This window comes from Suhomyces tanzawaensis (genome assembly GCF_001661415.1).
Source record: "Suhomyces tanzawaensis NRRL Y-17324 unplaced genomic scaffold CANTAscaffold_1, whole genome shotgun sequence".
In the NCBI taxonomy this organism is placed as follows: Eukaryota; Fungi; Ascomycota; class Pichiomycetes; order Serinales; family Debaryomycetaceae; genus Suhomyces; species Suhomyces tanzawaensis.
This window is the reverse complement of record NW_017963636.1, coordinates 2,056,494-2,084,093: the sequence shown is the minus strand read 5'-3', so window position 1 is coordinate 2,084,093 and position 27,600 is coordinate 2,056,494. Positions and strand designations below refer to the sequence as shown.

The following is a 27,600-nucleotide window of genomic DNA, read 5'->3' as shown; positions in this document are numbered from 1 at the left end:
TCCTCCTCCTCCGCATTCTTTCTCACGTGACGGTTCTGCGCCATTCGCCTCAAACAAAACATGATTCTAGATCCCTCGCCTCTCCTAACCGTGATCATTCAATAGCCTACAGCGAACTATTGAAACCCCCCTGTTGCTTTGGAGGAAAGTTAGCGCTACTGAGATTCGAACCAAATACGTGGCACCTCACCGCTGACTCCGATACAGCCACAAGTGCGTTGAAACTACTCCTGTCTATTCATAACGTTTTCTGTCAAGATGCCAGTTGACGAATTACCGATGTACCCTACGCCACAACAGGCAGCTTACGTGGTGGGCAGTCCTCCTAGCCAACGAAAAGGTAGTCATCCAAAAGCGAACGTCGCATACAGACCCCCTAAGCAGTATCAGGTCCCCACACAAGGATATCAATCGGCCCCACAGCACCATCACCAACAGGCGCCACCTCCACAGCAGCAATACTACCAGCCCCAACAAACACCACAGCCACCTGTGCAGCACTACAACCCAAGTCCTGCCCAGCCACAATATGCCCCAACCCCACAACAATACTACCAAGGCCACCAATCGCCCCAATCGTCTCACTTCCAGCAAAATGCTCCACCTGCAAGATACGACTACCAGCCGCAGCCACTGCAAAGAGCACCTCTGCCACATCATCACCATCAACCTCCTCCACAGGTGCTCCACCACTCTCCCCAACCCCCACAACTCCACCCTCAGCAGTACGCGTCGTCGTCTTCGTCTTCCACGGCCCACAAGAAGCCTCCACCAAGCATGTCGAGCTCCCCTCCCCAGAATCACTCGCAACCCATCCCTTCCTCCAAATCTAGCAGATCAAAGGAATCTTTGGTGCGTGACAATGGTTCACTGAAGTCATCTTCCAAGCAAAAGCTTGAACATGAGTTGAGGTCTGTTTTCGATAAGGTGGACTCGAATGGTTCAGGAAAGATTTCTGCAAAAGAACTCTCGGTCGCGTTGTTGAATTTTGATAATACCAGATTCCAAGAATCTACCGTATTATTGATGATCAGGTTATTTAGCTCCTCCAGTGATGTGGCATCAGCCCCATTAAAAAGCTTGAACTTTGACCAATTCGTATCTTTATGGAAGTATTTGTCTGCCTACAAGAAACTATTCGTTCAGGCAGATACCAACAAGTCCGGCGATATCTCTTTTGGTGAGTTCCAAAAGATCCTAGAACAAATTGGTTATAAGTTAAACATTGATCTTGTTTTAAACTTGTTCCAAAAGTTTTGCTACAAGGACTACGCTGGTCATGAGTCTGGTTCTGTTGGTAAATTGAAATTTGATGCCTTTATCGAATTGTTAGTTTACTTGAGGAAGCTCACTGATGTCTTCAAAAAATATGACAAGGATTTATCAGGGGTTGCAACGATTAGTTTTGCTGACTTTTTGTTTGAAGTCAGTAATTTATCTTAATACACCTGTTCAATTGTACTCATTGTCTCAGCTGCTTCTCATTTGCGACTGAGGTAGCTCGCCACGAAGTTCTCGCTCCATTCCAGACGACCCTTTTCCTTGTACTAATTTATTAGAATGCAATTCGATATGCTCATAAGCTTGATTTGCGGTAACCAGTAAACTACTTCTATGATTCAATTACATGTAGTTACGTTCTAATGCTGTGTAAATTCTATTAAAACTTGAGATAGACAAGTGTGGATGTGTTCAAATGAAATAACTCTTCCAAAGAACACCTTCCAAATCTTGCATCTGGTACTCATTAAACACTTTACTGTCAATATGCCAAGTATCTTGCCTATCCTTCTTGAATTTACCTAAAGTATTCTTTGCAGTCTTACCAATTATTCCAGGCAAACCCGAGGATTTGTTGGCTAGCGTTGCCAAAATTTCAGGAACCCATTTTGGCGGAGGAGACGAGAATGAGAAAGCATGGACCAAGGCACCTAGTCCCAAGGTTGCACCGTGAAGTATTCTGATATCGTCACTTTCTATTGATTTGTATCCAATTTTCTTGTACTTTTTCCTAATACTGTCAAGGTCCTTCGTGTATGAGCTTATACTTTCCTTCACAAACTCTTCAACTTCCATTGGTGGTGAAATATGAATTAATCCACTTAATGTAGATGCTTCAGATTCCCTGATCTCAACATTTTTATGGTACACCATATGGTTGGTCAAGTTGATGATTCGTCTTCTTTGTTGAGTAGTAAGCTTGAACAAATTTTTGAAGTAAAATGTCTCGGTAAACTCGCCCATAATAATGGATTGAACCACATTAAGCTCCTCGCTAGAGTATTTCTCCAACATGATCACCACTCTTTCCAAGTATTGACCATCATATTGAATCTGTGATACCTTCTTGAATACGGTGATAGGATCAATGTTTCCAAGTTGGCATACTTCTTTCATATTGATCAACTTGAGCAAAAATGGAATGATATAATTGTCAACGTATCTTTGGAACAATATGCCCACACTAGTATTAAGCTCCTGTCTCAACCAAGTTAAAATTGTGGTTGCAGTGTAGATATAGTCTGATTTTAAGATTTCTTGGGGAGATAATCCAACAACGTCCTTCCTCCAAGCTTCAATTCTCGTAAATAACTCTGGGATCAATGAGAGAAGCTTGTTGGCCTCTGATTCTGAATAAAGCACCAAGTTCTTTTTCTCATTACAATCCAAAACAAACTCAGTGCTGTTGGCTTTCGATTCCCCATAGTATGGGAAAGACAAAACTGCCATCAAAGACCCGATCTGAGTACGTATGGCCTCGTATCTGTGATTGATATTGTCCAAACAAAATTGTAAAACAGCATCAGGGTCAGAATAATTCCAAGTAATTGATGTGAGTAATGATCTCATATAACTAATACGGGTAGCTTGTCTAACCACTGAATCGGAGTCCTTATCGATAGTGAAGTTGGTAATAACCCCAATAATTTTTGGAAATCTTCTGATATCAATATGAGAAGGTAACCACCAGGAGAAGATATTCCAGACACCTCTATTGTCAGGAGACAAGTCATTTGCAAGAATCTTAGAAAGGAATTGGGTTATGAAGTTATCTCTGGCTTCAACGCACAGAGGATCAAGCCATTTGGAACCTAACAAGATACCGGAAATCAATTCACAAATCACTATATGAACACTCTTGTCATCTTCCACATAGACTTCCTCAATGATTTCCAACAAGTCTTGAAATTTCAAATTTGTAACATATCCATTGGACATTAAAAGAAGCAAAGTTGAGGTGAAAAATACGTCCGTACCTTGAAAAGCTGAATTGGCCTCATTATCAGTAATCCAAAGCTTAACGATATCAAGAAGCCATGTTTTGCTTATAATCCCACACACCTGCTTTAAAATCTCAGCATCGGAGGGAATCAATGCAAGATTAAAGCATGGTTCACTTGAGTTGACAACCATCGTTTTATCCCAAAACATCCATCCTACACTAGCCCTGAAATCCACATAAAAGCTGGGGTTTTCTGTATTCTTAAGCTCTTTGTCCCATGTCTCGTAATAGGATTTGCCATCTTTAGGAGTGGTGTCAACAACTGTGTAATCCTTTCCAACGAATTCAAGATCGTATGCCTTTTTCAAATCGTAATCAACACCTTGAAGAAGATAGAGCTTGTTGATAATTCTAGTCAAGCCCTTCAATGACAATCTTGAAATAAGAGGATGATCAGATGATGATTTTTCAAGCAAGATTTTAAGAACTTCGGATTCCAAACCAATTTCAAGCTCTGATTGAAGACTGATCAACATATTCAAATTCATCGAGGTAGTTTTCCAATGAGAGGGGATCTTTTCTGCTGCAATTACGAATTCTTCTATCTTCTTGACTTTCTCAAAGTATATCTTCCGTTTCTTCTCTTTAGCTAATCTGATAATCTTGACTTCGAGGTCTATGAACTCATCTGGAGGTCTAATAGTATCAATTGACGCAATATCGATGATACAAATATTCGACGGAACTGTAATGTATGTGTAGACACCTTCCAAAAGTTTTTGGCTTAATGTTTGAACCTCAAAAGAGTCAATCTCTTGACATTTAAGGAGAATCTCAATATATTTCTGAAGATTGAAATAATCATTATGGAGCTTTGACTTCACTCTCTTTAAGGTAAATACATTTAGACCACTCTCGATAATCTTTTCATTTCCACTCGCCTGCAGGTGCTCTTTGTCAGAACCCTTCTTATTTGAGGAATTACTCTTACCCGTCTTCACGTCTTCTAATACCTTGGAGAGAAGCTTAAAAGTAGTTCTTATGATAACATTATATGCACCACCGACTCGTTTCATGACATCAACGAGTAACGACTGTGCCGGAGATGATATTGTAGTATACGTTGATAATGACAACTTCACAATATCCTCGAGTAACCACTTATCAAGTTGAGTTTGAGTACGAGAAGTAGAATGTAAAGATACCCTCAATGAGTGATATGCTTCAATACGTGAACCAATTGCAATTCTAGTATAAGGTTTGCGGATATTGTTTATGCTTTGGATGCAACTTATGTAGCCATAATGAATTTTTGAATGACTTGAATCAAGAATTCTTTCCCTTCCAACGTCTGAAAACCAAATATTGATGACATAAAGAAGATGCTTGAAAAGTTTGGTATTGTCATGAAAGTGAGTAGTCAAAAATTTGCAAATTACATGTAAACTCTTTCCCACAAAATGATGAGTCTTGTGCAATTTTAAGTACAATTCATTTGACTTTCTAGTTTCAATATCATCACCAAAGTAGTAGTAGGATGTATAAAGCTTTCTTTCGCGGAAAGTAGAAGACGGATTGATGGAAGATATATCAACATCGTCCACTTGAGGTGTCGAAGAGGACTCTGGGACCTCAATATCCATTGGAGAAGTTGATCTAGATGATAATTTTAAGCCATCAGTTGAATCTGATTTTAAATCATTGGACGATATCAACTCATTGACATCGGCTTCGTTGCTCACTTCTTTTGAGCCATCATACTGGTCAATCTCCATACAATCAGTACTCAAGTTCTCCATTATCTTCTCCAAATTATCAGAAATATCCAACCCCTCGTCATCTTCTTTAACTGATTTGGCATTTCTTATTTGCTTCAATAATAGCAACCTTTTCTCTATGGATTCGTTTTCATGATTTAATTGGGGAATGTCCTCGTCAAATGAAGGATCCAATAAGTATGAAATACCACTCAAAGAGTATCCAATATACAAGAGATTGGTTCTTATATCATCAGTAAGTTGGATAGATCCACCATTAAGGTTATCAGCCTTAAAATCTTTCATCAATTGCAGGATATTCTTCAAACATCTAATCACATGGTCATTGAATGAATCGACAGCAAATTGCACTTCCTTCTCACCAGGTGTAAACCATTCGAAAGTAATATTTTCCTTCGCAAAACGAGAATTATCAAATTGAAATCCTCCCCAACACTTCTCGCTAACTCCGTGTTTCTGAACATACAGTGGTGAAATCAAACGATTCTCCTTCAATCTGATTTTAGTCACAGATTGTAATACTTGGTTAATTAAGTATGAGCTTGCAAATACCACTGGACCTTTGACGTTCTCCATCAAAAAGTAAGATAAGCTCATGAGATCATCAGCCAATCTTAATACCTCACTTCCAGCGTTGCCAATGCATTCGTTTAATATAACAAGATTCCAGAACAAGTTTTGATCACGGGGTAAAATATCAACACCAGTTCTTGATTGGCCAGCGCCATTTTCTTCAATCTCTTCCCTAATTCTATCTATCATCTGTGGACCATAAATTCTAAAGGATTTTGGATCACGCTTGATTATACCACCACATATTTCTGCAGTTACGTCTGCAATAGTATGGTAAGTGTTGTTGAAGACAAAATCGAAAAACTCCTTTTGGAATGACTTATAAACATCGTCCGAAAAAGACTCCAAAAGCACATAAATATATTTGGGGATGGAAGACACCAAGTCCCTCTCAATTCCTTCGGTCTTAGAAGGATCTGGCAAGTTTTCGAATAATAGGAAGAGTCTTTGGTTTAATGATTTGATCAATGATTTAAAGGCAGATGTGGAAGATTTCAACGCCCTAAGCTCAGTTTCTTCATCAACATCGAAGTTTAGGTCATCAATTGCATCAGCTGATTGACTCAGATAAAGTTTTCTTTCAAGATACTGCAAATGAGATTGAGTGAACTGAAGAGAAAAGGATGGATCATCTTCACCATCCGATAAATCACAAAAGGGGACGAAGTTTGCAACTGATGAGAAAGCATCCAATGTATGCAAAGTTTTCTCTAAGTCATTGGAATCGATACCTGGTAATGACAACAGCAAGAGTCTGATCAAGTGGACTCTATAAATAGGAGTAGATGCGAAAAACCTGGCTAATGGTTCAATAGATCTCAACGCAATAATAACTCTATGAGTGGAGATGACCCCCTCCAAAGATTCATAAATATCCAATAACATGTTTTCTAATACCATTGTAGGATTCAAATAAGCCAAAAGCTGTAAACTAGTCAAATGGTCCTCTGTCGATGATGCTTTTTTTGACTGAATACCGATTTTGACAATCGGCAAAAACATTGACACGAACTCATCTGTTATGTCACGGCTCAACTTAATGGAATTTGGTAAGTGATTAAGTGTTCCGCCAATCTCATTTTCGGAACAATATCTCTTGTGAAATTGATAAATCAAACTCAATACCAACTTAGAAATAGGACGCGACCACTCACCATTATTTGAAGGATGTACATAACTTTGTATGGCATTGAGTAACGTTCTTAAATTCTCGATAATTCCGTCAGTCTTAGGACTGCCCCCGTTAATTGAATAAACAATAGTTGATGCAAAACCATGGAAAAATTTGGTTTTCATGGAAGAGTATTTTTCAATCATAATACTAAGACTGTTGGTCAATGTGTTGATCATGAACTTCATTTGATCCTTGGAGAATATGCCATAGTCTCCTATCTTAATATAAGAAATGCTATCGGGGACATCATTGATTTTAAATAAGGCAGACATGGCGACAAGACCAAGGCGAGAAGTAATCTGTGAGTCGAATCCTGAGCTCTTGCTGAGCTTCTTCCACATGTAGAAGAATGAAGCGAGATAATGACGGATATCTTTCGGGTCTTCCATTCCTCCCTTAGTGAACCTAAGTGGCAACAATGACATCGAGGACAATACCAAAGAGGCATTGGCGATGGAAAACCTACTCCCCAACTTGGCGTAAACCAAAGGTAAAGAATCATCATCAAAAAAAACGCTGGCTTTGGAGGCTAAGCTCAAGAGCTGCTTGTGATCCTTCTTTTCAATAGGATCCAAGGTTGAGTCTATTGAAGGGAAATGACTAATGAGTTCATTGTGAAGCGCTTCCCAAGGTAATGATAATCCATGTTCTCTGAGTAAATGTGATTCTTTAGTCAACAGATCGAAAGTTTTAACGTAAGTTTTTAAATTCAAATGTTGACCTCTTGATAATGCTAACGAATAGTAAACCTTTGCTAAGGATACCTTTAATGATACAGGCATGTCATACTTCATTTTTAACCACACCAATAATTCATGAGTCCAAGTTTTTACACCAATGATTGCCGCCGATTTAGGAGATTTCTTGTGTTGGTTTGTAGTCTCACCGTCATCTTCCATACCTCCATCCGCTCCCAATTCGTCGTCTTCTTCGTCTTCATCTTCATCACTGTCAGATTCGTCGTTGGAAAAGTAGTTACCATCCTCGTCGAAATTGGTCTCACTGGCAGAGTTCATTTCGAAAAGATTGGTTTCCAATGCCAAATCGACATCGGATCCGTTACTCAAGTCCTTTAATGCTGCCAATTCATTTGCACTAACTGACAAAGACCCTTGTAAATCCAAGGTCTTTATGGCAATATAGAGATGGGAAACTATATGGCTTAAGAACTTGGCTTGATCTTTGGGACTTTCGATCTTGTAGGGAAGCATACTTGGCAAATCCAATGTTCTTGGTCTAGTACGTGCGAAGAATCTGGAATTAGGATCCAATTGAAGTTTTTGGAGTTCCGCTTTGTCTTCAGGGTAGTCTAGGTTATAGTGGCGTTCACGGTTTCCTTCTATGGTATTGTAAGAAGGTCTTCTCCTGAATTGATTTTGTTTCGAACGATGCAGGGTCTGGGCAATTCCCGGAGTGAAGGACCTGGGTGGCTCTTCTTCATCCTGGGATCTTAATGAATATTGTGAAGATACCCGAGGAATGCTGGCTCCGTGTCCGCTGATTGGGATTGGAGCCTTAACATCGGATTTTGGGGGGCTCTTATGTGTATCGTCCGACATTGAAAGGTTTAGAGTCTAATCTGACTCTATAATCTTGTACTGGTCAGGCCCATTTTGGTGCTAAATATCTCTTTTGTCTTGCCGTCGCCACCTGTCACGTGAGCAGTTGCCCCAATTCTAATACAGCAGAGGGCAGATATCTGGCCCCCTTTCTCCTAGAGGCCTACGCAGATATGCAGTTCGCCACTACAGGAACACATTATGTATTTCCGATCTTCTTGGTGGCATTAGCTGCCTCCCAGCTTCGGCACCCGCTGGTGGATGTTTTGTCACGTGACCGTGCGGCTTACTATCACTGGCACCAGCCCCAGTTACAGGGACTTCCAGCAATTTCGAGTCTAGCAAGATTAGGCCTGCGTTCGCTACCTGGCCATGGCAGCACGTCATCAATACGCTGCACTGTGTTGTCGCCTGCAGCCTGCCCCAGTTTCCTGTTCCCAGGGTAGCCTTCTAGAACCGGCCATCTCGGCGTATGAGCCCGCGCCCTGACGTAATCGCCCTAATGCAAAATGATCAAGCAACACACCATGTTTGCATCTTCCCCTAGTTCTGGCTCCATTTATGCGGTCCCTGGTGCCTACTTCAATCACCTGCTATGAATCTCTTTGACCAGGAAGCTTTTTGAAGTAATTATTCATCTTCAACGGCTTACAATACTCTCGCCTCTCATTCGCCTACAATAGCAGCCCATAGTGCACCCAACCCAAGTTTCCCAGAATGTCAATATCTGGTCAAACATGGCCAATTATGTCCCAAATCAACCACAGCAATTTCTAGATACACCATCAATTACATCATGCCTCTATGCTAGCATCCCCCTAGGATGCATATAGAGGTTGCACTTTCATCGCTAGTGGTGCAGGTGGCTTTCGCACGACCACCGCAAAATTCTCATCGCTTCTTCAAAACCAAAAAAATCTCCAGCTGGAAACTTCTTCTTCACTTCGTTTGAGAGTTCACGTCCATCATGTCTGCGATCTCATCATCAAAAGCTAAGAGAGAAGCTAAGAGATTAGAAAGAGAAGCCGCCAAGGCTGCTGCCGGTAAGACCACCAAGAAGACCAAGAAGCAAGCTGCAAAAGATGCCGAAGAAGATGTCGTGGATGATGCCGAGACCCAAATTGCAAAATTGAAGTTGCAAACCGATGAAGATGGGTTGTCCGATAGAGTCACCACCGGTGTTTTAGAATCCCTTGTCACATCCAGAGATATCAAGATCTCCTCCCTTTCCTTGTTGTTCCACGGTAAGGTTTTGATTCAAGACTCCGTTTTGGAACTTAACTACGGCCGTAGATACGGTTTGTTGGGTGAAAACGGTTGTGGTAAGTCCACCTTATTGAAGTCTTTGGCTGCCAGAGAATACCCTGTTCCAGAGCACATTGATATTTACTTGTTGAATGAACCAGCTGAACCAACCGAATTCTCTGCCTTGGAATACGTTGTCAGAGAAGCTGAAGCTGAAATGAAGCGTTTGGAAGACTTGGTCGAAGATTTGATCATCAAGGAAGGTCCAGAATCCCCAACCTTGGAAGGTGTCTACGAAAAGATCGACGAAATGGACCCATCCACTTTCGAATCTAGAGCTGCCATCATCTTGACTGGTTTGGGTTTCAACGGTGTCACCATCAAGAAGAAGACCAAGGATATGTCTGGTGGTTGGAGAATGAGAGTTGCTTTGGCCAAGGCTTTGTTCGTTAAGCCAACCTTATTGTTGTTGGATGACCCAACTGCCCATTTGGATTTAGCCGCTTGTGTTTGGTTGGAAGAATACTTGAAGAGATTCGACAGAATTTTGATTTTGGTTTCTCACTCCCAGGATTTCTTGAACGGTGTCTGTAGCAACATGATTGATATGAGAATGAAGGAATTGCAATTATACGGTGGTAACTACGATTCTTATGTCAAGACCAGAGCTGAATTGGAAACCAATCAAATGAAACAATACAACAAACAACAAGAAGAAATCGCTCATATTAAGAAATTTATTGCATCTGCTGGTACTTATGCTAATTTGGTTAGACAAGCCAAGTCTAGACAAAAGATTTTGGATAAGATGGAAGCTGATGGTTTGATTCAACCTGTTGTCCCAGACAAGGTTTTCTCCTTCAGATTCCCACAAGTCGAAAAATTACCACCTCCAGTTTTGGCCTTCGACAACATGTCCTTCTCTTACTCTGGTAACCCTGAAGACAACTTGTATGAAGGTTTGGATATCGGTATTGATATGGACTCCAGAGTTGCTTTGGTTGGTCCAAATGGTATTGGTAAGTCTACCTTGTTGAAATTGTTCCAGGGTAAATTACAACCACAAGCCGGTAGAGTCATCCAACACACTCACATTAAGTTAGGTGTCTACTCCCAACATTCTGCTGAACAATTGGACTTGACCAAGACCCCATTGGAGTTCGTTCGTGACAAGTTCTCTAACATTTCTCAAGATTACCAATACTGGAGACAACAATTGGGTAGATATGGTTTAACCGGTGAAGGTCAAACTTCCCAAATGGCCACCTTGAGTGAAGGTCAAAGATCTAGAGTTGTTTTTGCTTTGCTTGCTTTGGAATCTCCTAACTTGATCTTGTTGGATGAACCTACTAACGGTCTTGATTTGGCTACCATTGATTCCTTGGCTGATGCCATCAATGATTTCAACGGTGGTGTTGTCGTTGTTTCTCACGATTTCAGATTACTTGACAAGGTTGCTAAGGATATTTTCGTCATTGAGAACAAGGGTGCTACCAGATGGGAAGGTTCTATCTTGGACTACAAGAAGACTTTAGCTCAAAACGTTGTGATCTGAGTGTGTATAGTATTTATTTCATATCCATCTTATAGTCAAATTGTAGTTGCCATATCTGCTAAAAGAAGCTGAACTAACATTAAGTTCCAATTTTGATTCTCCAACGAAAGCAAAAAAATGGACGAGTCCGGAGTCGAACCGGAGACCTTTCGCATGCTAAGCGAACGCGCTACCAACTACGCCACACGCCCTTGGAAGAAATGGTCCCTAGCAGGATCGAACTGCTGATCTCGGCGTTATTAGCACCGCGCCTTAACCAACTGGGCCAAGGGACCTGTTTCTGCGGTGTAAAATTTTTGAATTCAATTCATTATATCGGTGCCGACCCTCAAAATGGTTTAAGCACACCCCTTCTCCACCAGTAACCTGCTCTCAGAAACAATTCTTATTTCGATTTTTCCAACTGGCAGGCTTTGCCTTCACTTTTAAATAAAGTACAAGGCTTTCCATACTATGGTTTCCTCTTAAGAAGCAATTGTCTCATTTCTTTCAGTCCAAACATTCAACTACTGAATGGTCCCATATTTGTTACCTGCTGTCCAGCAACCCAAATAACCAAATAAAATGTTTTGACCATAATGGTGTATTATCCATTACAATAGATGTATATGCACTAGATTATAATATACTTCCCATTAGCAAAAAAAGGAGAAAGCTCTGGTCTGCAAATAAAAGCTACAAAGTAGAATTAATACATCCCAGAACCAAATCAGCTAAACTGTATTGATATTGTAACTGGAACACATTTATTTGAGATGTGTACTCATGGTTAACTTTGTATGTCTATTGTGAAGCACTAATGAAGTGAGCAATAATAATCTTAGTAATCTCTATGAACATGTTAATGTGTTTTTCCAAAAATTTGGAACAAAAGTTGTAAAACCAAAACCAACATTTTCAATAAGAGTTACTTATCTTGCTTGTACTAATTAAAAATTCATAGCTAAAATCCTCCTTGGCCCCTGGGCCATGATGCTTCAACTGCTTCACTTGAATAGCTCTATCGCCGATTATGTGCAGGACAAACATCACCATTTCCGAGAACATCTGGTACTGACACCTGATACCGACTGTTCCCTGTCCAGAGAAACATCCTTACTAAACTGGAGTACCCAGGCAACATCATCAATGCATATAAATGAGCCGCTACCCTTGATAGAGAGGCCCAGGCTCTTCGAGGACCCCCTTGACGACGGTGAAGACAAGAGACCTCAAACCATCTTCAACTCACCCCACATGGAATTCTATGGCTACGCTATTATTGCATATACCTGGATGCTATTCATGGTCACATGCAATACTCTCTTCGAAACGTGGAGGTACTTGCTAGCACCTATGGCCAGATCGACGCTGCCAGGGATCAGAGAGAAGTATCTCTTGCTCGAGAAGATATTCACAACGCTCGACAGATACGTACTCAGTCTATGGTGTGTGTACGTGGTTGCATGGTGGTGGTCGTTTATTTCCTGGTGGGGAATCAAGTTGTTCCGACATTCCAAGGGGTCTCAAGAGGACTAGTGGGCACGAGAATATAAGTTAGAAATGCATTATGAGTAAGTAAATTCATTATGAGAGATGTAAATTCATTATGAGATAGGTCAACTCACCAGATACGATTCATGGTGAGATGCTTAAGTTCATTAACGTAAATTCATTATGAGATACTTAATTAATGCATTATGAGATACGACGATGACCAGACGGCTATTTATTGAGGAAGGGGATCAACTTCCATCCTCACCGCGGGCCCTGGTCCACTCCGAGGTTCCCGTTTGTCGTCCTATTGCAGCGGTGGAAGTCTTGGACGGTTTTGCAGAACCCACAACCAGCTTCCTCTCTCTGTTGTAGGGAAGAATGATGCTGTTGTAGAGATGGAGCAAGAGCTCTTCGTTGGCCTGGATGGTGTTGTTTGAGGCCGAGGCTGCGGTGAGTGTCCTCATGGTTTCGTCAGAGGTGAAGAACTCGCGCACCTTCTCCAGATTGATGTGGTCCACGATGCTGGTGACGGTTTTCAATGACGACACCACCGAGAGCTTGTCGATCTGGGCGGACGCAGGGATGTATTTGTCGCTGAGATCGATGGCGTAGTAGTCATTGAAGCCGATCACGAAGCTCATCTTCTTGCCCCAGTTGTTTGCGTAGAGATGGGGCTCGTCAAAGCATGCCTCGCACGGATCAAGATGGACCCATCTTTGGAGTCCGTACGAGTAGTACTCACACCACACATGATCCTCGTGGTTCCAGACGTATCGCAAGCGATTGGGCTGGGGGATCACCGCGTGGAGAATGAGAAGGAAGCAGTTGACCCACTCGCCACACCTGCCCTCTCTGGTGCGCAAGAGCGACAACGGGTTATTGATTCTGGCAAACTCCACCGGGAGCGAGCAGGTTGTGCAGTGGTACATTTCCACCACAGACACCTGGTCGGGGTTGTGGCTGGCAGAGAACGGCCTGGCGCCAGCACCGACGATATTGTCGCCACTAGCCTGGCACTGGGGGCACTGGGGCTTGGTGACCCAGCGGAAGAACGAATGCTTGAAGTAGTGGAGGAGCTCCTGGACCAAGAAGTCGTCGTACTGCAAGGAGGAGTCGCTCCCAGCGCTGGACTCTCTGCGCTCCACGCCAGCGTACACCGAGGCGAGGTCAATTGCGTCGAGCACGGCGTCGGTGGCCTGTGGCGACTTGTACTGAAGCAACACCGACGAGAGTCTGAGGAGGCTCTGCATGAAGCTCTTGTCGTGGTGGGAGCGAGCACGGAGCGAGCGCTGGGCTCGGGACGCCGCCAAGCACTGGTGCGCGTAAGCTGCTATGAGGCGGTTGGCGAGGTTGGCGTAGTCGGTGTGGACAGACATGGTTGTGGAGGAAGATGGAGGTGGAAGATAGGAGTATCACGTGGCCGCACTGGTGGTGAGATCGGAAGATTAGTAGTGACCGCTGATCGGGATCAGTGGATCAGCATGGGCGGGGCGTGGCGCGGCCAGGACCTGCCACGATAATGCGCGGACTGGCTGCCTGCGATAAGCTGGGATGTGCCCGCAACGGCGCGCACGTGACGGGCGGGCGTTAGGAAGCAACACGTCAACCCAACGCAGTGTGCGGCACTCGGCGCTTCCCGTTTAGGCGCTTGGCCTCCATGCGCCCAGACCCTGGTCTTGGCCGTGGGGCCACTTGCCATCACCGCTGGGCCCACTCAAACCCGACGCTGGGACTCCGAGCGTTCCCAGCCTGAGACTTCCCAGGCAGAGTCCCCCCACCCCAGTCCTCGATAGGACCTTCCTTGCCCCGCTACTCCTCCCTTATCTCTCTTGTTGGGGCGTCGCCAGTTTGGGCCAGTTTTTTCCGATGGCACCTGCGGGCGCAACCCACCCCCGACAATCCCCCTCGCTTACTTAAGCCCGATGCGGTAGCTTACCTAACCCAGATAACAAGTCGCACAAAGCCGTTGGAGTGAAAAAAAATTTTCTAATCTTTATCAACCTGATTTCCGCCTCTATCTTTATCATACCTGCGATATCGAGCTTCCAGTGTCTTTCGCTTTCCCGTCGTGGTCCTTTAATATCCAGCCCTGCCAGGACCTTCCGGACCTTCCTCGCCAATCTCTTATCGGTTCCACTGTCAGATCGTCAAGTCCACTAAGATAGTTGAGTAATCAGTTTCAGTTGACCAGTTGAGACAGCGACAGTATCAATCATTTCCAGTTGAGTCAGTTGAACAATCACTTGAGCATCGATTCAGTTGAGTCAGTAGCCAGTTGTCATCCGTGTCATCCTGCCATTCCCCGCCACCATGAGTGAAATCCAACAACGCCTTCCTCCCGTGCATCCCCAGCCAGCACCCGTCCACCACCCAGCGGCTGCCTCGGCCCCCAAGTCGGTGTCGCTGCCTCCCGATAAGGTGCAACAGGCCCAGTTTCCCAGCCCTCCTCGTGCCCAGTCGCAGAACTCGGCAGTGGCGCCCAATCCCGTCCATCCCAACGCCAAAACCACCACCCACGTCAACAACGGCACCACCACAACCAAGACCAACATCACCAGCCCCATATGCCGCAATTGCAAGACCCAGACCACCCCGTTGTGGAGACGTGACGAAACTGGCCAGGTGTTGTGCAACGCCTGTGGGCTTTTCCTCAAGCTCCACGGCCGCCCCAGACCCATTTCCTTGAAGACAGACACCATCAAGTCCAGAAATAGGATCAAGCAGCAGCCCCAGGGCTCGGGCTCGTCTGCAGGCACCGCCAGCTCATCCAAGAACAACTCAGGACCAAACACCCCCGAATTGAAGTCCAAGGACTCCAAGGGCTCAGGAAAGAAGTCCCCCAAGTCCAAGAAGCCCAAGCCTGCGTCGTCTGACTTGACACCCTTGTTGCCAGCCGCCAGCTCGGCCACGTCGGCTCCTTCCAACGGCAACAGCGCTGTTTCCACGCCCGCAAGCATGCGCACTGCTACTACGCCCTCTGCGGCTGCCACTGCGTCTGGCGCATTCCTCCACCCCATCAGCAATACCTTCCACCACCACCATCACCACCACCACTTGCCCCCACACCTCACCCCCAACAACCCTCCCCAGGTGCCTGGTATTGCAGGGCACCACCACCCCCACCATGTGGTCCAGCCCTTGCATTACCCTTCGTCCACCCCCACCCAGTTTGCTCCAGGCTTGCAGAGAATCACGTCGCCCTTGCTTCTTTCCACCACCTCGTCTGTCTCCAACACCAGAGACTCCGAGAAGTTGAACCCAGTGCACGCGGCCGCGGGAGCCTTGGAGAACATGTCCAACGAATTGGGCCCCAGTGCGACTTTCAAGAGCGGTGCAAGCAACGTGAGTGGAGTGTCGTTGATGAACAAATCGAAGGCCACGGAAATCAAGCGCGAAACGTCTTCGCCCTCGATCTTCTCGACCCCTTCATCGGCTCTTAGTGCCTCGCATTATACCAGCAACGTCAACGCTGCCCCTAAGTTGCCAGCACTCGGGATCTCGTCGCCCTCATTTGGGCCTCAGTTCCACTTGGGCTCTCAGCAGGGCTCCCAGGCGTCCACGCCTGCCATCTCCCAGGTCCACTCGCCGGAAATCTCCCACGCCAGCACGGTTGCATCATCCACAAACTCCACCAACGGTACCACCTCGCTTCCACCCATCAACCAAGTTGCAGGTGAAAGTAAGGGCTCGTTGCCCCATTTCCAAAACAACTTCAACTACCAAAACTCCAACAACCAGTCCAACGGATACAATGGTTACAACAGCAACGACAACAAGGGCAACTCCAACGAAAACAGCGGCTCAGACAAGGGTGGCTCGGCGCCTGGCTCGGGGTCCGGGTCCGGGTCCGGTTCTGGAGCCCCAGGCTCCAACGGTACTTCCAATAACAGCAGCAACAACGAAATCACCCTCTTGAAGACTAGAATATCGGAGCTTGAGCTCGTCAATGACTTGTACAGAACCAGAATAATGGAATTGGAAGCAATGGAACAGGCAGCTAGATTGAGAGAAAACTCGATGAAAAAGAGGTTGGACGAGGTGTTGAACTTGAACAACAACCCTCAAGCACAAGCGGCTCCCACAGTCGCCAGCACCAGCTCGTATCATTCTTCCACTCCATTACCCCCCTCTGGTAGCGTTGCTTCTGCTACTGCATCGGTAGCAGCTACCTCAAACGTCAGCGCTCCAGGATCCTCAGGGTCTGCTTTGCCACCTCCATCTTCTGGTCTTGCTGGCTACCAACATCATAGTAATATTCAGCAACTTCATCAAGCTCACCAACCTCCACATACAGCCCATCACAGCACCGTTCTTCCTTCGCTCAGGCAGGTGCCTTCGTCATCACTTCCACCTTCATCCTCAGGTAGTGGAATTACCTTGCCTTCACTCAAGAGAGAGCACGACGAGTCTGCTGGCTCCGGATATGGGGAAGACGAGTCCAAGAAGCCAAAGCTTGGTTAGTTTATGATTCATGATACGGTTTTATTTATTACTGGTCCAAGCAGTATATGGGAGATAAACCATGATACTGTTACATTTATTTAAATTGTGATATTACTAATGTGAAGGTTTTTTTAGCCGTTATATAGATAGGTTTGCTAATTGTACATTACACTGATTTTAGATTCAATAAAAGTTAAGATAGATTTAAGGTACACTAGAAACTAAATAATTTAGGTACGGACATCTGGTTCATCTCTGCCCAACAGTTCCTTGAACTTCAATAAGTCTAACACAAACTTGACATCATCAGCCAAGAAGTCATCCACCTTCTTTTGGTAGGTGGATTTGTCGTCGGAGTACTTCTCCAAGTATAATCTGACAGTGGCACCAGAGGAACCAGTTCCAGATAATCTGACGATGAAGCGCAACCCGCTTTCAAATCTGACGAAAAGACCTTGGTTCTTGGAAACACTTCCGTCCAAGTCAGTGTATGAGAAATTGTCAGCTTCCTTGATCACGTAGCCTGGGGCTAACTCGTCTCCTTGCTTCTTGTTGTTCACCACATCGGTTAACAAATCTATGACCTTTTGAGCACCTTCCCCAGAAACGTTTTCGTAATCGTATCTAGTGAAGAAGGTTCTACCGTATTTTTCCCAGAACGAGTTTTGGACAACTTTGATGGAGGTTGGAGAGTCGGGGTTCTTTTGGTGGTAATCAGCCAAAACATTTAACCAAGCAACAATAGCCCATAAACCATCCTTTTCTCTGATGTGGTTGGAACCAGTACCGAAAGATTCTTCACCACAAATGCTCAACTTCTTGGCATCAAACAACGAGCAAAAGAACTTCCATCCAGTTGGCACTTCGTAAACTTGGAGGCCCTTTGCCTTTGCAACTAAGTCAATGGCCCCAGAGGTTGGCATGGATCTAGCCAAACCGTAAACACCTTGTTTCTTGAAGTATGGGATAGAGTCGGCGTATTCGGCAATGATAGCAACAGAGTCACCTGGAGAAACGAAGGTACCAGCACCGTAAATCATATTTCTGTCACCATCACCATCAGAAGCTGCACCAAAGGCAATGCCCTCCTTATCCACTCTTTCTACCAAAGTGTGGGCGTAGGTCAAGTTTGGATCTGGGTGCAAACCACCGAAATCTGGCAATGGCTTGGAGTTTTGAACAGAATCTTCGGATAAGCCCAATTCATCGACAAAGACTCTGCGGCCGTATGGACCAGTGATACCGTTCAAGGCATCGAACAACACCTTGAAGTTCTGGGCCTTGACCTTTTGAACAAAAGACTTCATGAGAGGGAAGTCGAAGATCTCCTTCAACATGTCGACGTAGTCCTGGACGGGGTCAATGATTTCGATCTCGAGGGGACCAGCTTGGACAGTGCCGATTTTTCCTATGTCGACTTCGTCTAAGTCAACCAACTTGTAGTGGGTCAACTTGGTAGAGAATTCGTAGATTTTGTCGGTGATGGACTCTGGGGCAGGGCCACCGTTACCCAAGTTGTACTTGATACCCAAGTCGTTTTCTGGGCCACCGGGGTTGTGACTGGCAGTCAAAATGATACCACCGGTAGCGCTCTTGATACGGATGATGTGGGAGGTGGCAGGGGTGGAAAGCAAGCCGTCCTGACCGATGATGAGCTTCTTGACACCGTTTCCGGCTGCGATCTTGATGATCAACTGGATGACATGGTCGTTGTAGTATCTACCGTCACCGCCGACCACGAGGGTGGCGTCCTGGGAGCCTTCGGGAATGGCATCCAAGATGGCTTGAATGAAGTTTTCCGTGTAGTGCTGTTGCTTGAACACGGTGACCTTCTTTCTCAAGCCAGAGGTACCAGGCTTCTGGTCGTGGAAGGCGGTGGTGGGGACGGTTTGGATCGAGGCAGACATGATTGACAGGGCAGGGGTCTGGGTCGTGGTCAATTGGGTGGTTCCGCTGGAGTGTCCTTAGCTGGGTCGGTTTTGACGAGTGAGACAATAGGGCCCTTTTAACTGATGGGAGGGCGCTTCCTCCCCACCGCAACATCACCACACCACGGGTCGTGCGCACTGCCGGCATCTGGGGCGACCATGCAGCGAATGCGCCCAGGGGGATCGTAGGGAGGGGCGCTTATTGGAGGAGGCGATGGGTGTGTGGGGTACGCTGGGGCCAGCTGAGGATAGGTATGGGGTAGCCATGAGGTAGCCATGTGGGGGTAGCATGGCGGACGGATCGGTATTGGGACGTGTTTCTGGCTGTACGAGTCTTCGTAGTGGTGAAAAGCAACAATTTGCAGCATTTGGCCAGTTGCTCGCGAGCGACGACAAGTCATTGTCACGCCATGGGCGGCAGTTGTCCGGTGTGGCCAGGTGGGTGGCTCAGGGGCAGCCTGGAAGCGGAAATGACCTCTCCCACCAGCTAGCGAGAGGTCCACCGGCCAGAACTGGCTGGCTGGGGTATTTCCCCACCAGTGGGGCCGGAGAAATAGCATATTTTTGGCGGTGTTGGGTTTCGCGGAGGCACTGGCGAATGCAGGGCGATAGTGCAAAGAACAGGGGCCACTGGATGCCACTGACACCACAGTGAAGAGGCGGATTGCCTGGTGTGGGTGAGACGATTCCCGCCACTTGACACCACGCCACCAGCCACTCGTGTGTCTAGGACTGAAAACAGTGGCTAGGAGCCGATGGTTCCACATTTGGCTCCCCCGAGATGCAGGGTGGGGCTAATAATATTATGCCCCATGAAAATAACGGAGGCTGACCCAATGCATTATCTCATGAGAGCTCGCTATGCCACCAGATCCTCGCAATCTGACCAAGGCTAATCGGCGTTTGAAATAGCTCACCAGCCGTCAATCGGTCCATCAGCCCAAGTACATCAAACCAGTGATGGACTCACACTGCCAATCGAATGTCATGGTGAAACAGGTCTACCTGACACACAATGGATCAACTCGTCTCCACAAATGAATACTAGCGTCCGTACCGCTTCCACTGCTTGACTTGGCCATGATGTTCTCGCTGGTGTCGTGGAGTGCACCACAGTGGTGTCCTTCAGAGGCTAGGATGCATAGAGTCCTTTCTGGGGCAATTGTCGTTGGTGCTCACGATCTGGGTGACCTGCTCCACGAATTCATCGTTTGAAGATGTCTGGACAGTATTGGAGTTAGTGGTGGCTTGAACTACAAATTCACATAACAGGAGTGGACAAATTGTAAACCACTTCTCATCACTTTTCACAGCTTGACTTGAATACTCTTGGGAGACACATATTCTTATCATTAATTCCAATTGCACGGGCCTACCCTTCATCATACTTCGGTAGCTTTACAAGATCATATCACGAGGATGATGCCACCAAGGTTTTGGCTTATCAAGCAGATTTCCACTCAATCGACAAGTGAAGAATTGGCTTGCCAGAGCAATGACTCTACATTGATCAAATTATCAAGAAACGAAGGGAACTTTTGACCGACAGATCGCTGTTTTGATAAGGACTTCCACAAATTATCAAGAACGTCAAGGCTTTCGTAGTAGGTTCAGGTGCAATCGGATATTGAAGAATTGGGCGGCTCGGTTCTGGCCCAGATGGTAAGATACATATCTTTCGATTTCGAATCGATAAAATTCCAGGAATCTATACCTCAATGCGTGTGTTACTTCACGATATAATTGACTAGATTGCTTTGTCTAGTCTCAACTTTTGGGGCCCATATTCGGAGCATTCACCCGCCGTTATTTTACCATTCGAGATACACCTCATGTATTAATCTATAAACTACCAGGCGATCTTGGCGAGAGGCCCGCTGGGATATCTTCTGTTGGCCAACTTCCTCAACTCGTCATATATTAAGACAACCAATCCAAAACCAAGCGAGATGAAATAGTATTCGACAGGCACTTTTCCGGAGCCAAGGGTAGTCTGGATGGCAGGAATATAATTTATGATGAAGGTCACACCAAATGCTATTGGCATGATAACAAATAACCGGTAGTTTCTCAAAGGCGAGTGTTGGAACACACTCAAGTATCTAGTTCTCATGGATAACAAGTTGAAGAGCTGCATGATCACCAAGTTATTGAAGTAAATAGACGACGAGACGTTGATAGCATCGCTGACTCCAGGAATGGTACTGTACGAACCGTACGACAATGTGAGCTTGCTGAAAGATACTCCACTTCTCTGCATGTTGATGAAAGCCAACATCATTGATGTGAAGGTATAAAATGTTCCAATGGTGAAGTAGGAATGCAAGAATAATTTAAAGTCAACCAATCTCTCCTTGGTAACACTTCTTGGCTTCTTCTTCAACAAGTTTCTCTCGTCTTCTTCGTATGCCAACATCATTGCCCCCAAACAATCAGTCACACAACAGATGATAATCATACAGAATGAGGATAACATCTGGGGCATACCAAAGATGACGTTCAACAACACAGGCCAGAGTTCTGCATAGGTGCCTGCTGGTAATAAGTAACCAATGGTTTTCTTAAGGTTTTCAAACACCAATCTTCCGTACTTCAAAGCCTGAATGATGCTAAAGAATAAGTGGTCTTCGTTGTCACCATCCATTAAAATGAGATCGGCAGCTTCTTTGGCAATATCGGAAGCTGTGATGATTGAAATACCAACATCAGCTTGTTTCAAAGATGGGGCATCATTAATACCATCACCAGTCATACCAATGATTTGCTTGTACTTTTGGAATTGTTTGATAATCAAAAGCTTTTGCTCTGGAGTAGTTCTGGTGAAAACTAGCTCGTTGTACTGGATTAAGTTTTGCCATTGCTCCTCACTAACCCGTTTTAACTGTGGACCAGTAATACTTATAGCCCTCGAATTATCATCAACATTTTCAATTAACTCATATGACAAGTCGTCCACAGAGTCAACCTTATCAGTGGTGACAATTCCACATTGTTTAGCAATAGATAAACCAGTCAACTCAAAATCACCGGTAATCATGATAATCTTTATACCAGCTTCTCTCAACTGGTTGATAACTTTATCGATATCTTTTCTTGGTGGATCTTCTATACCAACTAAACCAACCAAAATCAAATCGCTTTTAACAGCTTCCCTGATCAATTTCACTGTTTCCAATCTATCAGACAAATTCAATGAATCTTTTGGTATTAATTTGGAAGCCATCATGACGACTCTCTTACCATTTCTTGACCAGTTGTGTTGGATTTTCTCGATATGTTGCTTTGATTCCTGACTCAAAACAGTTAAAGTATTATTCTTCTCCATAACAAATCCACAATTTTCCAACAAAATATCAGGAGCACCTTTGACAGTTAATAAATATTCGTTTTCGAACTCGATACAGTTTGCATTGAATCCAATGTCATTCCAAATGTCGGCTTCTTGACTACTAGGTTCCAACAAAGTAGCCATATACTTTTCTTTGGAGTTGAAGGCAACTTCAAAAGTCTTATTCCATCTGTTCTTGTATGCATCAACAGAACCACTGGAGTTATGAGCGAATTGAAGGATAGCACGATCGGTGGCATTGCCGTTGGTTGCAACTTCTGCAACAATATTAGCCTCGGTGCATAGCGAAGCGATTGTAATCAAGTGATTATCAATTGGTCTGTGGGGATCTACCTCGTCGATATCAAGTTCTTGTAAACCATCGCAGACATTGGTAACAACCATAGCGTTTTTTGTCAAGGTTCCGGTTTTATCGAAACACAACACGCTAATAGATCCCAAAGTTTCAACAACAGACAAAGATTTGCACAAAATCTTATTCTTCCTCATTTGGTTGGCTGTAATAATTAAACAAGTGGTCAAAGCAATTGGTAAACCCTCTGGAATAAACGCAACAGCAATCGAGACGATATCAACAATCAATGAAGGCACATTGATCCAGTCAGGATAGCTCTTGCGCAACCAGGCAGCCCAAAGAATTACGACCAAAACAACCAATGCGATGATAATTGTGCTCGTTAAAGCCACAAACCTAACGATTTCATATTGTAATGGTGTCAATCCTTTCTTTGGCTTGGAAGTTAATTTGGCGATACTTCCGAAAATGGTGTTGTCACCGGTTGCAACCACAATACCACGACCAGAGCCATTGACACCGAAAGTACCCTGCATAGCAATGCTATTGCTTTCCAAGTAGTTGGTTTTCTCCGGATCGCTATTGGAACTAGCAGGAATAGGGTTGGATTCACCGGTTAAAATTGATCTATCGAAAGATAAATCAGGTGAAGCATCAGTCACTCTAATATCGGCAGGTATCTTGTCACCAGCAGTGAAAAGTACAAGATCACCAGGAACCAAATCTTTGGAGTCAATTTTGAGAGTTTGCCCATTTCTGATAACAGAGCATTCAGTAGGAATCATGTTGTGAATAGAATCCATAACTCTCGAACTCGAGAAATCTTGGAAAAAGTTGAATAAAGCTTGTGCAAAGAAGACCACAAATAGTATAATACCTAGGATCAAGTTGGAAATTGCTGGAGGCGAACCCAATGGCTTCCAACAAACGCAACATAAAACACCACCAGTCACAAGTAAACCACCAAAACCACCAAAGAAGTGCATGAATATTTTTTTTGCCATACCTGAAGGGGGCTTCGATTGAAGATTTGGACCGTATTCCTTAAAGGACTTCTCCTTTTGAGAGTCGGACAAACCGTATGAAGTACTGGATCCGAACCTCTGAGCAATTGTGGAGGCAGATGTGGTATGAAAGTCAACCTTGGAGAACTTGTTAGGAGTACTGTTGATGTCTAAGTTAACTTCTTTCTCAAGATCATTGTCAACCTTGTGAGAAATTGTTTTGAAGATACCAGGAAGAACCGCTTCAGGCTGAGCTTTTTCATTGATGGTGAAAATGGTGTTTTTGCTCTCTCTGCTGTGTATCGAGAATCTCCTCTTGCGTCTAGTGGTAGAACGACCGGTTTCCAAGTCATCCTCGAATCTAATTTTTTCCTCAGTGGTGATGATGGCAGAATTGTCATCATCAAACTTGGTGGTAGAGGCGTCCGAGTAAGTTGGGGTTGGTTCCATTTTTCTGGTCTCTGGCTTGACGATTGTTAGCTGAAGATTGAAGCAAGACGGGGATGATCAAGAATTTATACCAGCTCCAAAACATCTCAAATTAGCAGCTGATTTACAGCACCATGTGCTCTACGGCGCCATTCAATTAAACGGGCATTGTGAGAACACCAATGGCCATGCCCCAACCTACACTGACTGTCTGTTTTTGGCGGGTTACACTCACAACCTCATAGTTACCGATAGTGTCAGGAAATTTGCAACCGCACGTCTGTGGTATGCCTGAGGGAATTATTCCATTGGTAAATCTAAAACATTACGTGCAATATTTAATTCTATGCTTGTTGCTAGGCCTCAATCAGTCCTCAGCCGCAGCACAAGATTGCAAAATTTGGTGCGCTATTTTAATGTGACAGAATATTTATTGTCATAAATCCCTCAAAATACAAACCCGCGCTATGGTAAATGTTGATTGTGAGAGTACATTCAGGAACAGGGAAGGGAAAGGTCCTAAATCAGATGCTTACGTATGACGTATCTTCTGGTTCAATGCGCTCACAGATACGAAGTGGGGTTTGGTGCGGCACTGTGCCATTTTGTTTTACGACTGATTCAAACATTTTGCATACATCGACGATTGTGAAAACCAAAGACTTTGCAAAATCCGGTGCTTTTTGAATACTTCCTGGATGCTGGCGTTCGTAGATGGATCCCTAACAAGGATAAGCGAAGGTGGCGAAGGTGGCTGAAGGGGCTACACAACATAGACATGCCTCGAGGAAACTACTATTGTATTGCCGTAAGCAGCGACTTCTATCCCTCAGAGGCTACGCAAAGAGCCACGAAAGAAATTTGTAGCAATTGGCATTGGTGTCTATAAATTACAGCCTTATTTTCCTGGAAGATAGATACCGGGGCTATTTAGGCTGCTGGGTGGTTGTTGTGACTATCCACTCTGTCCACTCGAGTCGTGTGACAGACGCAGCATCTGATGTTGGGCACGCTTCAGAAAGGCAGTGGCAGTTCAACTAAGAAGATAATACCATTTTGGGGAGCAGGTCTTGTTGGGTAAATTCTGAGTACCATATTGTACAGCATACTTAGAATTGACAGCCATGCAAGCAGCAAGCAGTGCTTAGCCCAAATTTGGGTATGTTGATGCGGCTGTAACTCGGAGGTGTAATTTTCAATTTGGGTTTTTAAAGAATGAAAGTGTTTTAGGTATATTTTAATCGATTCAATCCATATTGACCAAGTCCTATGATATAAACCAAATGGGCATGATTTTGTTAACTTTCGGTGACAAGAATTCATGGACTGGACTGAGATTTGTGACAGAGATCAATAAGAAAGAACCACATTTGAGCAAGATTGGGATTGCGTCGCCTCTGCTGTCATTTACAGAGTCTCTCAATCACCCTCTTGACTATTTCTGTATTTGTGGGGTTTGGAGAAGGTTACCCTTATTGAAAGTCTCCGAATTTTTCCTCGAACTGGGCCAGGCCCGACAGGTCCTAACCAAGATATTCCTACTCCTACTCACCAATGTGTGGTGTTTCCTCTGACCCAGTTGCTCTTTATCATCCTTCAGCTCTCCTCTATTCCTCCACCAGAACGATTACGTAAGCCAAAAATTTCGCCAAATATCTCATCAACTTTTATCAACGATATTTTTCTCTCTTCTCTCTCTTTCTTTCTCCTCTTCTCCTTCTATTCTTAAGAGCTCCACACTTTTAAGAACAGACAGGAACTGTAAGCCCACCATGCAATCCTACCAAACCGATTTCTTAGACCTTGCCTTGGAATCCAAGGCCTTGAAGTTTGGCACTTTCGTGTTGAAGTCAGGACGTGAGTCACCATACTTCTTCAACTTAGGTTTCTTCAACACAGGTAAGTTGTTGTCTACGTTGGCAACTTCCTACGCCAATGCCATTATCAAGTCTGGCCTCAAGTTTGATGTGTTATTCGGTCCTGCCTACAAGGGTATTCCATTAACTGCCATCACCGTGGCCAAGTTGGCCGAATTGGACCCAGAAAACTACGGTAACGTCGGTTATTCCTTCAACAGAAAGGAAAAGAAAGACCACGGGGAGGGGGGCTCCATCGTTGGATGTGAGTTGTCCGGCAAAAAGATCTTGATTATTGACGATGTAATGACTGCTGGTACTGCCATTAACGAAGCATTTGAGATTATTGCCAACGAAAAGGGAACAGTTGTTGGTACCATCATTGCCTTGGACAGACAAGAGACCACCAAGGATTCTGAAAAGTCTGCTACCCAGGCCGTCTCCGCTAAGTACGGCATCCCTGTCATCTCGATTGTTTCCTTGACTGATATTATCAACCATTTGAACGATAAGATCAGCCCAGCTGAGATCGAGCAAATCAAGAACTACAGAAACAAGTATGCTCCAAAGTAGTTGCGTTACTACAACATATAATTGATACTATACAAATCGTAATTGCGTAGAGCGAATGATTCGTGGGCCAACTCCTAGTTCTGCTGTGCTTGCAGAAAAAACCGGACTTGTAATTAACCCCTGATCTTCATGACCTTCTTCTTTGGCTGCTTTGGTGCAATTGGTGCCTTATACTGAGGTTCTTCTGGTTCTGGGTCGTAAATAGACTTGGTCATAGGATGCTTGAGAGTGAAGTTAGAGTGCACCGGCACGATCGAGTTCATCTTAAAACCTCTGACTTGGGGAATCTCCTCAGCTTCAAACCCGTGTTCAAATTCAGGAGGAAGTGCAATTCCACTCTTTGGTCCAATACTGGCCAAGGTTGTGGGGTGGTCTTTCAAATATGCTGCGATGGTATTCAACAACAACCTCTTATTTTGGAATCTTGGGTCAACCACTTTTCCACCAGCCTTGCTATCTTTGATCATCACTCTGACTCTTCCTGGGTTACCGAAGTCTTGGGGATGTGTTTTGTCCAACTCCAAGAGAACAGGCAACTTCAAAGCTCTACATGCATCGGATATGGTTTTGGCCAAAGGGTTGAACACAGCATTCTTTTCGCTGACTCTTCTACCTTCTTTATGTGATCTTTGAACATCGAAGTAGCAGGGGTAGATGATTTGAAACCTTTGCAACTGTTCACGCTCTTCTTGCGAGAAATCCTTTGGATCGACTATATCATTCTTTCTTACTTGTTGGTTTTGGGCTGGGGTTGGTTGCATGTTGGGTGGAATAGGGAAGTTACCAAACTCTTGATCTTGGGATCTGGTCACTTGTGGTTGGGGCCTCAATGGAGCCACTGGAGTTCTTAAGCTGGGGTCGAACTCAGCGATGTCCATGTCCATGTTATCGATGTCATCATCGACTTCTTCTAACGTTGGTCTTTTCGACATGGTGTGGATGGTGAGTTCATCAGTTCGGGAACGCTGAAAAGTGGACGATATAGACGCATCACGTGAGTCTTCATTTTTCTCGCTACGATAAAGGCCAAATCGATGGTTAGGGCAAATAACCCTTTGATGGAGCATCCTCCAACACCAACCAGAGAGTTTATAGCTCTAGCCCTAGCATTTAGAGCGATCTCTAAGAAGTTTCATAGTA

At 44.6% G+C, this 27,600-nt stretch overlaps 10 protein-coding genes and 2 non-coding genes across 12 annotated transcripts; 5 read left to right on the top strand and 7 right to left on the bottom strand.

Annotated features, from left to right (window-relative positions):
• Positions 1 to 53: 53 nt before the first annotated feature.
• On the top strand, positions 54 to 1,568 carry CANTADRAFT_138540 (uncharacterized protein). Its single transcript, XM_020206276.1, has 2 exons — positions 54 to 578; positions 912 to 1,568. Exons 1-2 carry the CDS (start codon positions 259 to 261, stop codon positions 1,441 to 1,443), a joined length of 852 nt encoding a protein of 283 aa, XP_020067352.1. The 5' UTR covers positions 54 to 258; the 3' UTR covers positions 1,444 to 1,568.
• Positions 1,569 to 1,692: 124 nt separating this feature from the next.
• On the bottom strand, positions 1,693 to 8,681 carry BLM3 (Blm3p; the record flags this gene model as incomplete). The annotated part of the gene is made up of 2 exons (XM_020211427.1): positions 1,693 to 8,322; positions 8,679 to 8,681. 2 exons carry the CDS (start codon positions 8,679 to 8,681, stop codon positions 1,693 to 1,695), a joined length of 6,633 nt encoding a protein of 2,210 aa, XP_020067351.1.
• Positions 8,682 to 9,274: 593 nt separating this feature from the next.
• Positions 9,275 to 11,107, top strand: KRE30 (ATP-binding cassette family ATPase; the record flags this gene model as incomplete). Its single annotated transcript, XM_020209278.1, has 1 exon — positions 9,275 to 11,107. The coding sequence occupies one exon, from the start codon at positions 9,275 to 9,277 to the stop codon at positions 11,105 to 11,107; it is 1,833 nt and encodes a 610-aa protein (XP_020067350.1).
• A 118-nt stretch (positions 11,108 to 11,225) lies between these two features.
• On the bottom strand, positions 11,226 to 11,298 carry CANTADRAFT_t21. The gene has a single exon. It is a non-coding gene; the product is annotated as a tRNA-Ala (tRNA).
• Positions 11,299 to 11,308: 10 nt separating this feature from the next.
• Positions 11,309 to 11,382, bottom strand: CANTADRAFT_t20. The gene has a single exon. It is a non-coding gene; the product is annotated as a tRNA-Ile (tRNA).
• An 853-nt stretch (positions 11,383 to 12,235) lies between these two features.
• CANTADRAFT_44240 (uncharacterized protein) lies at positions 12,236 to 12,625 on the top strand (the record flags this gene model as incomplete). Its single annotated transcript, XM_020209074.1, has 1 exon — positions 12,236 to 12,625. One exon carries the CDS (start codon positions 12,236 to 12,238, stop codon positions 12,623 to 12,625), a length of 390 nt encoding a protein of 129 aa, XP_020067349.1.
• Positions 12,626 to 12,831: 206 nt separating this feature from the next.
• On the bottom strand, positions 12,832 to 13,959 carry CANTADRAFT_4253 (peptide-N4-(N-acetyl-beta-glucosaminyl)asparagine amidase; the record flags this gene model as incomplete). Its single annotated transcript, XM_020208912.1, has 1 exon — positions 12,832 to 13,959. The coding sequence occupies one exon, from the start codon at positions 13,957 to 13,959 to the stop codon at positions 12,832 to 12,834; it is 1,128 nt and encodes a 375-aa protein (XP_020067348.1).
• A 1,066-nt stretch (positions 13,960 to 15,025) lies between these two features.
• Positions 15,026 to 16,660, top strand: GZF3 (Gzf3p; the record flags this gene model as incomplete). The annotated part of the gene is made up of 2 exons (XM_020208351.1): positions 15,026 to 15,450; positions 15,604 to 16,660. Coding segments are annotated over 2 exons (1,482 nt in total), but the record flags the coding sequence as incomplete, so codon positions are not given.
• A 596-nt stretch (positions 16,661 to 17,256) lies between these two features.
• Positions 17,257 to 18,933, bottom strand: PGM2 (phosphoglucomutase; the record flags this gene model as incomplete). Its single annotated transcript, XM_020208911.1, has 1 exon — positions 17,257 to 18,933. The coding sequence occupies one exon, from the start codon at positions 18,931 to 18,933 to the stop codon at positions 17,257 to 17,259; it is 1,677 nt and encodes a 558-aa protein (XP_020067346.1).
• A 1,870-nt stretch (positions 18,934 to 20,803) lies between these two features.
• CANTADRAFT_19799 (cation-translocating P-type ATPase) lies at positions 20,804 to 24,052 on the bottom strand (the record flags this gene model as incomplete). The annotated part of the gene is made up of 1 exon (XM_020206491.1): positions 20,804 to 24,052. One exon carries the CDS (start codon positions 24,050 to 24,052, stop codon positions 20,804 to 20,806), a length of 3,249 nt encoding a protein of 1,082 aa, XP_020067345.1.
• A 1,751-nt stretch (positions 24,053 to 25,803) lies between these two features.
• On the top strand, positions 25,804 to 26,460 carry URA5 (orotate phosphoribosyltransferase; the record flags this gene model as incomplete). The annotated part of the gene is made up of 1 exon (XM_020209058.1): positions 25,804 to 26,460. One exon carries the CDS (start codon positions 25,804 to 25,806, stop codon positions 26,458 to 26,460), a length of 657 nt encoding a protein of 218 aa, XP_020067344.1.
• Positions 26,461 to 26,573: 113 nt separating this feature from the next.
• Positions 26,574 to 27,392, bottom strand: SEC65 (RNA-binding signal recognition particle subunit; the record flags this gene model as incomplete). Its single annotated transcript, XM_020208973.1, has 1 exon — positions 26,574 to 27,392. One exon carries the CDS (start codon positions 27,390 to 27,392, stop codon positions 26,574 to 26,576), a length of 819 nt encoding a protein of 272 aa, XP_020067343.1.
• Positions 27,393 to 27,600: the final 208 nt, after the last annotated feature.

What these genes read in the sequence shown, in the direction of transcription:
- CANTADRAFT_138540 (XM_020206276.1), top strand. Translation starts at nt 259, where the DNA reads ATGCCAGTTGACGAATTACCGATGTACCCTACGCCACAACAGGCAGCT. An exon ending in GGCCACCAATCGCCCCAATC is followed by an intron (nt 579 to 911) that starts GTCTCACTTCCA and finishes ACATGAGTTGAG; the next exon opens with GTCTGTTTTCGATAAGGTGG.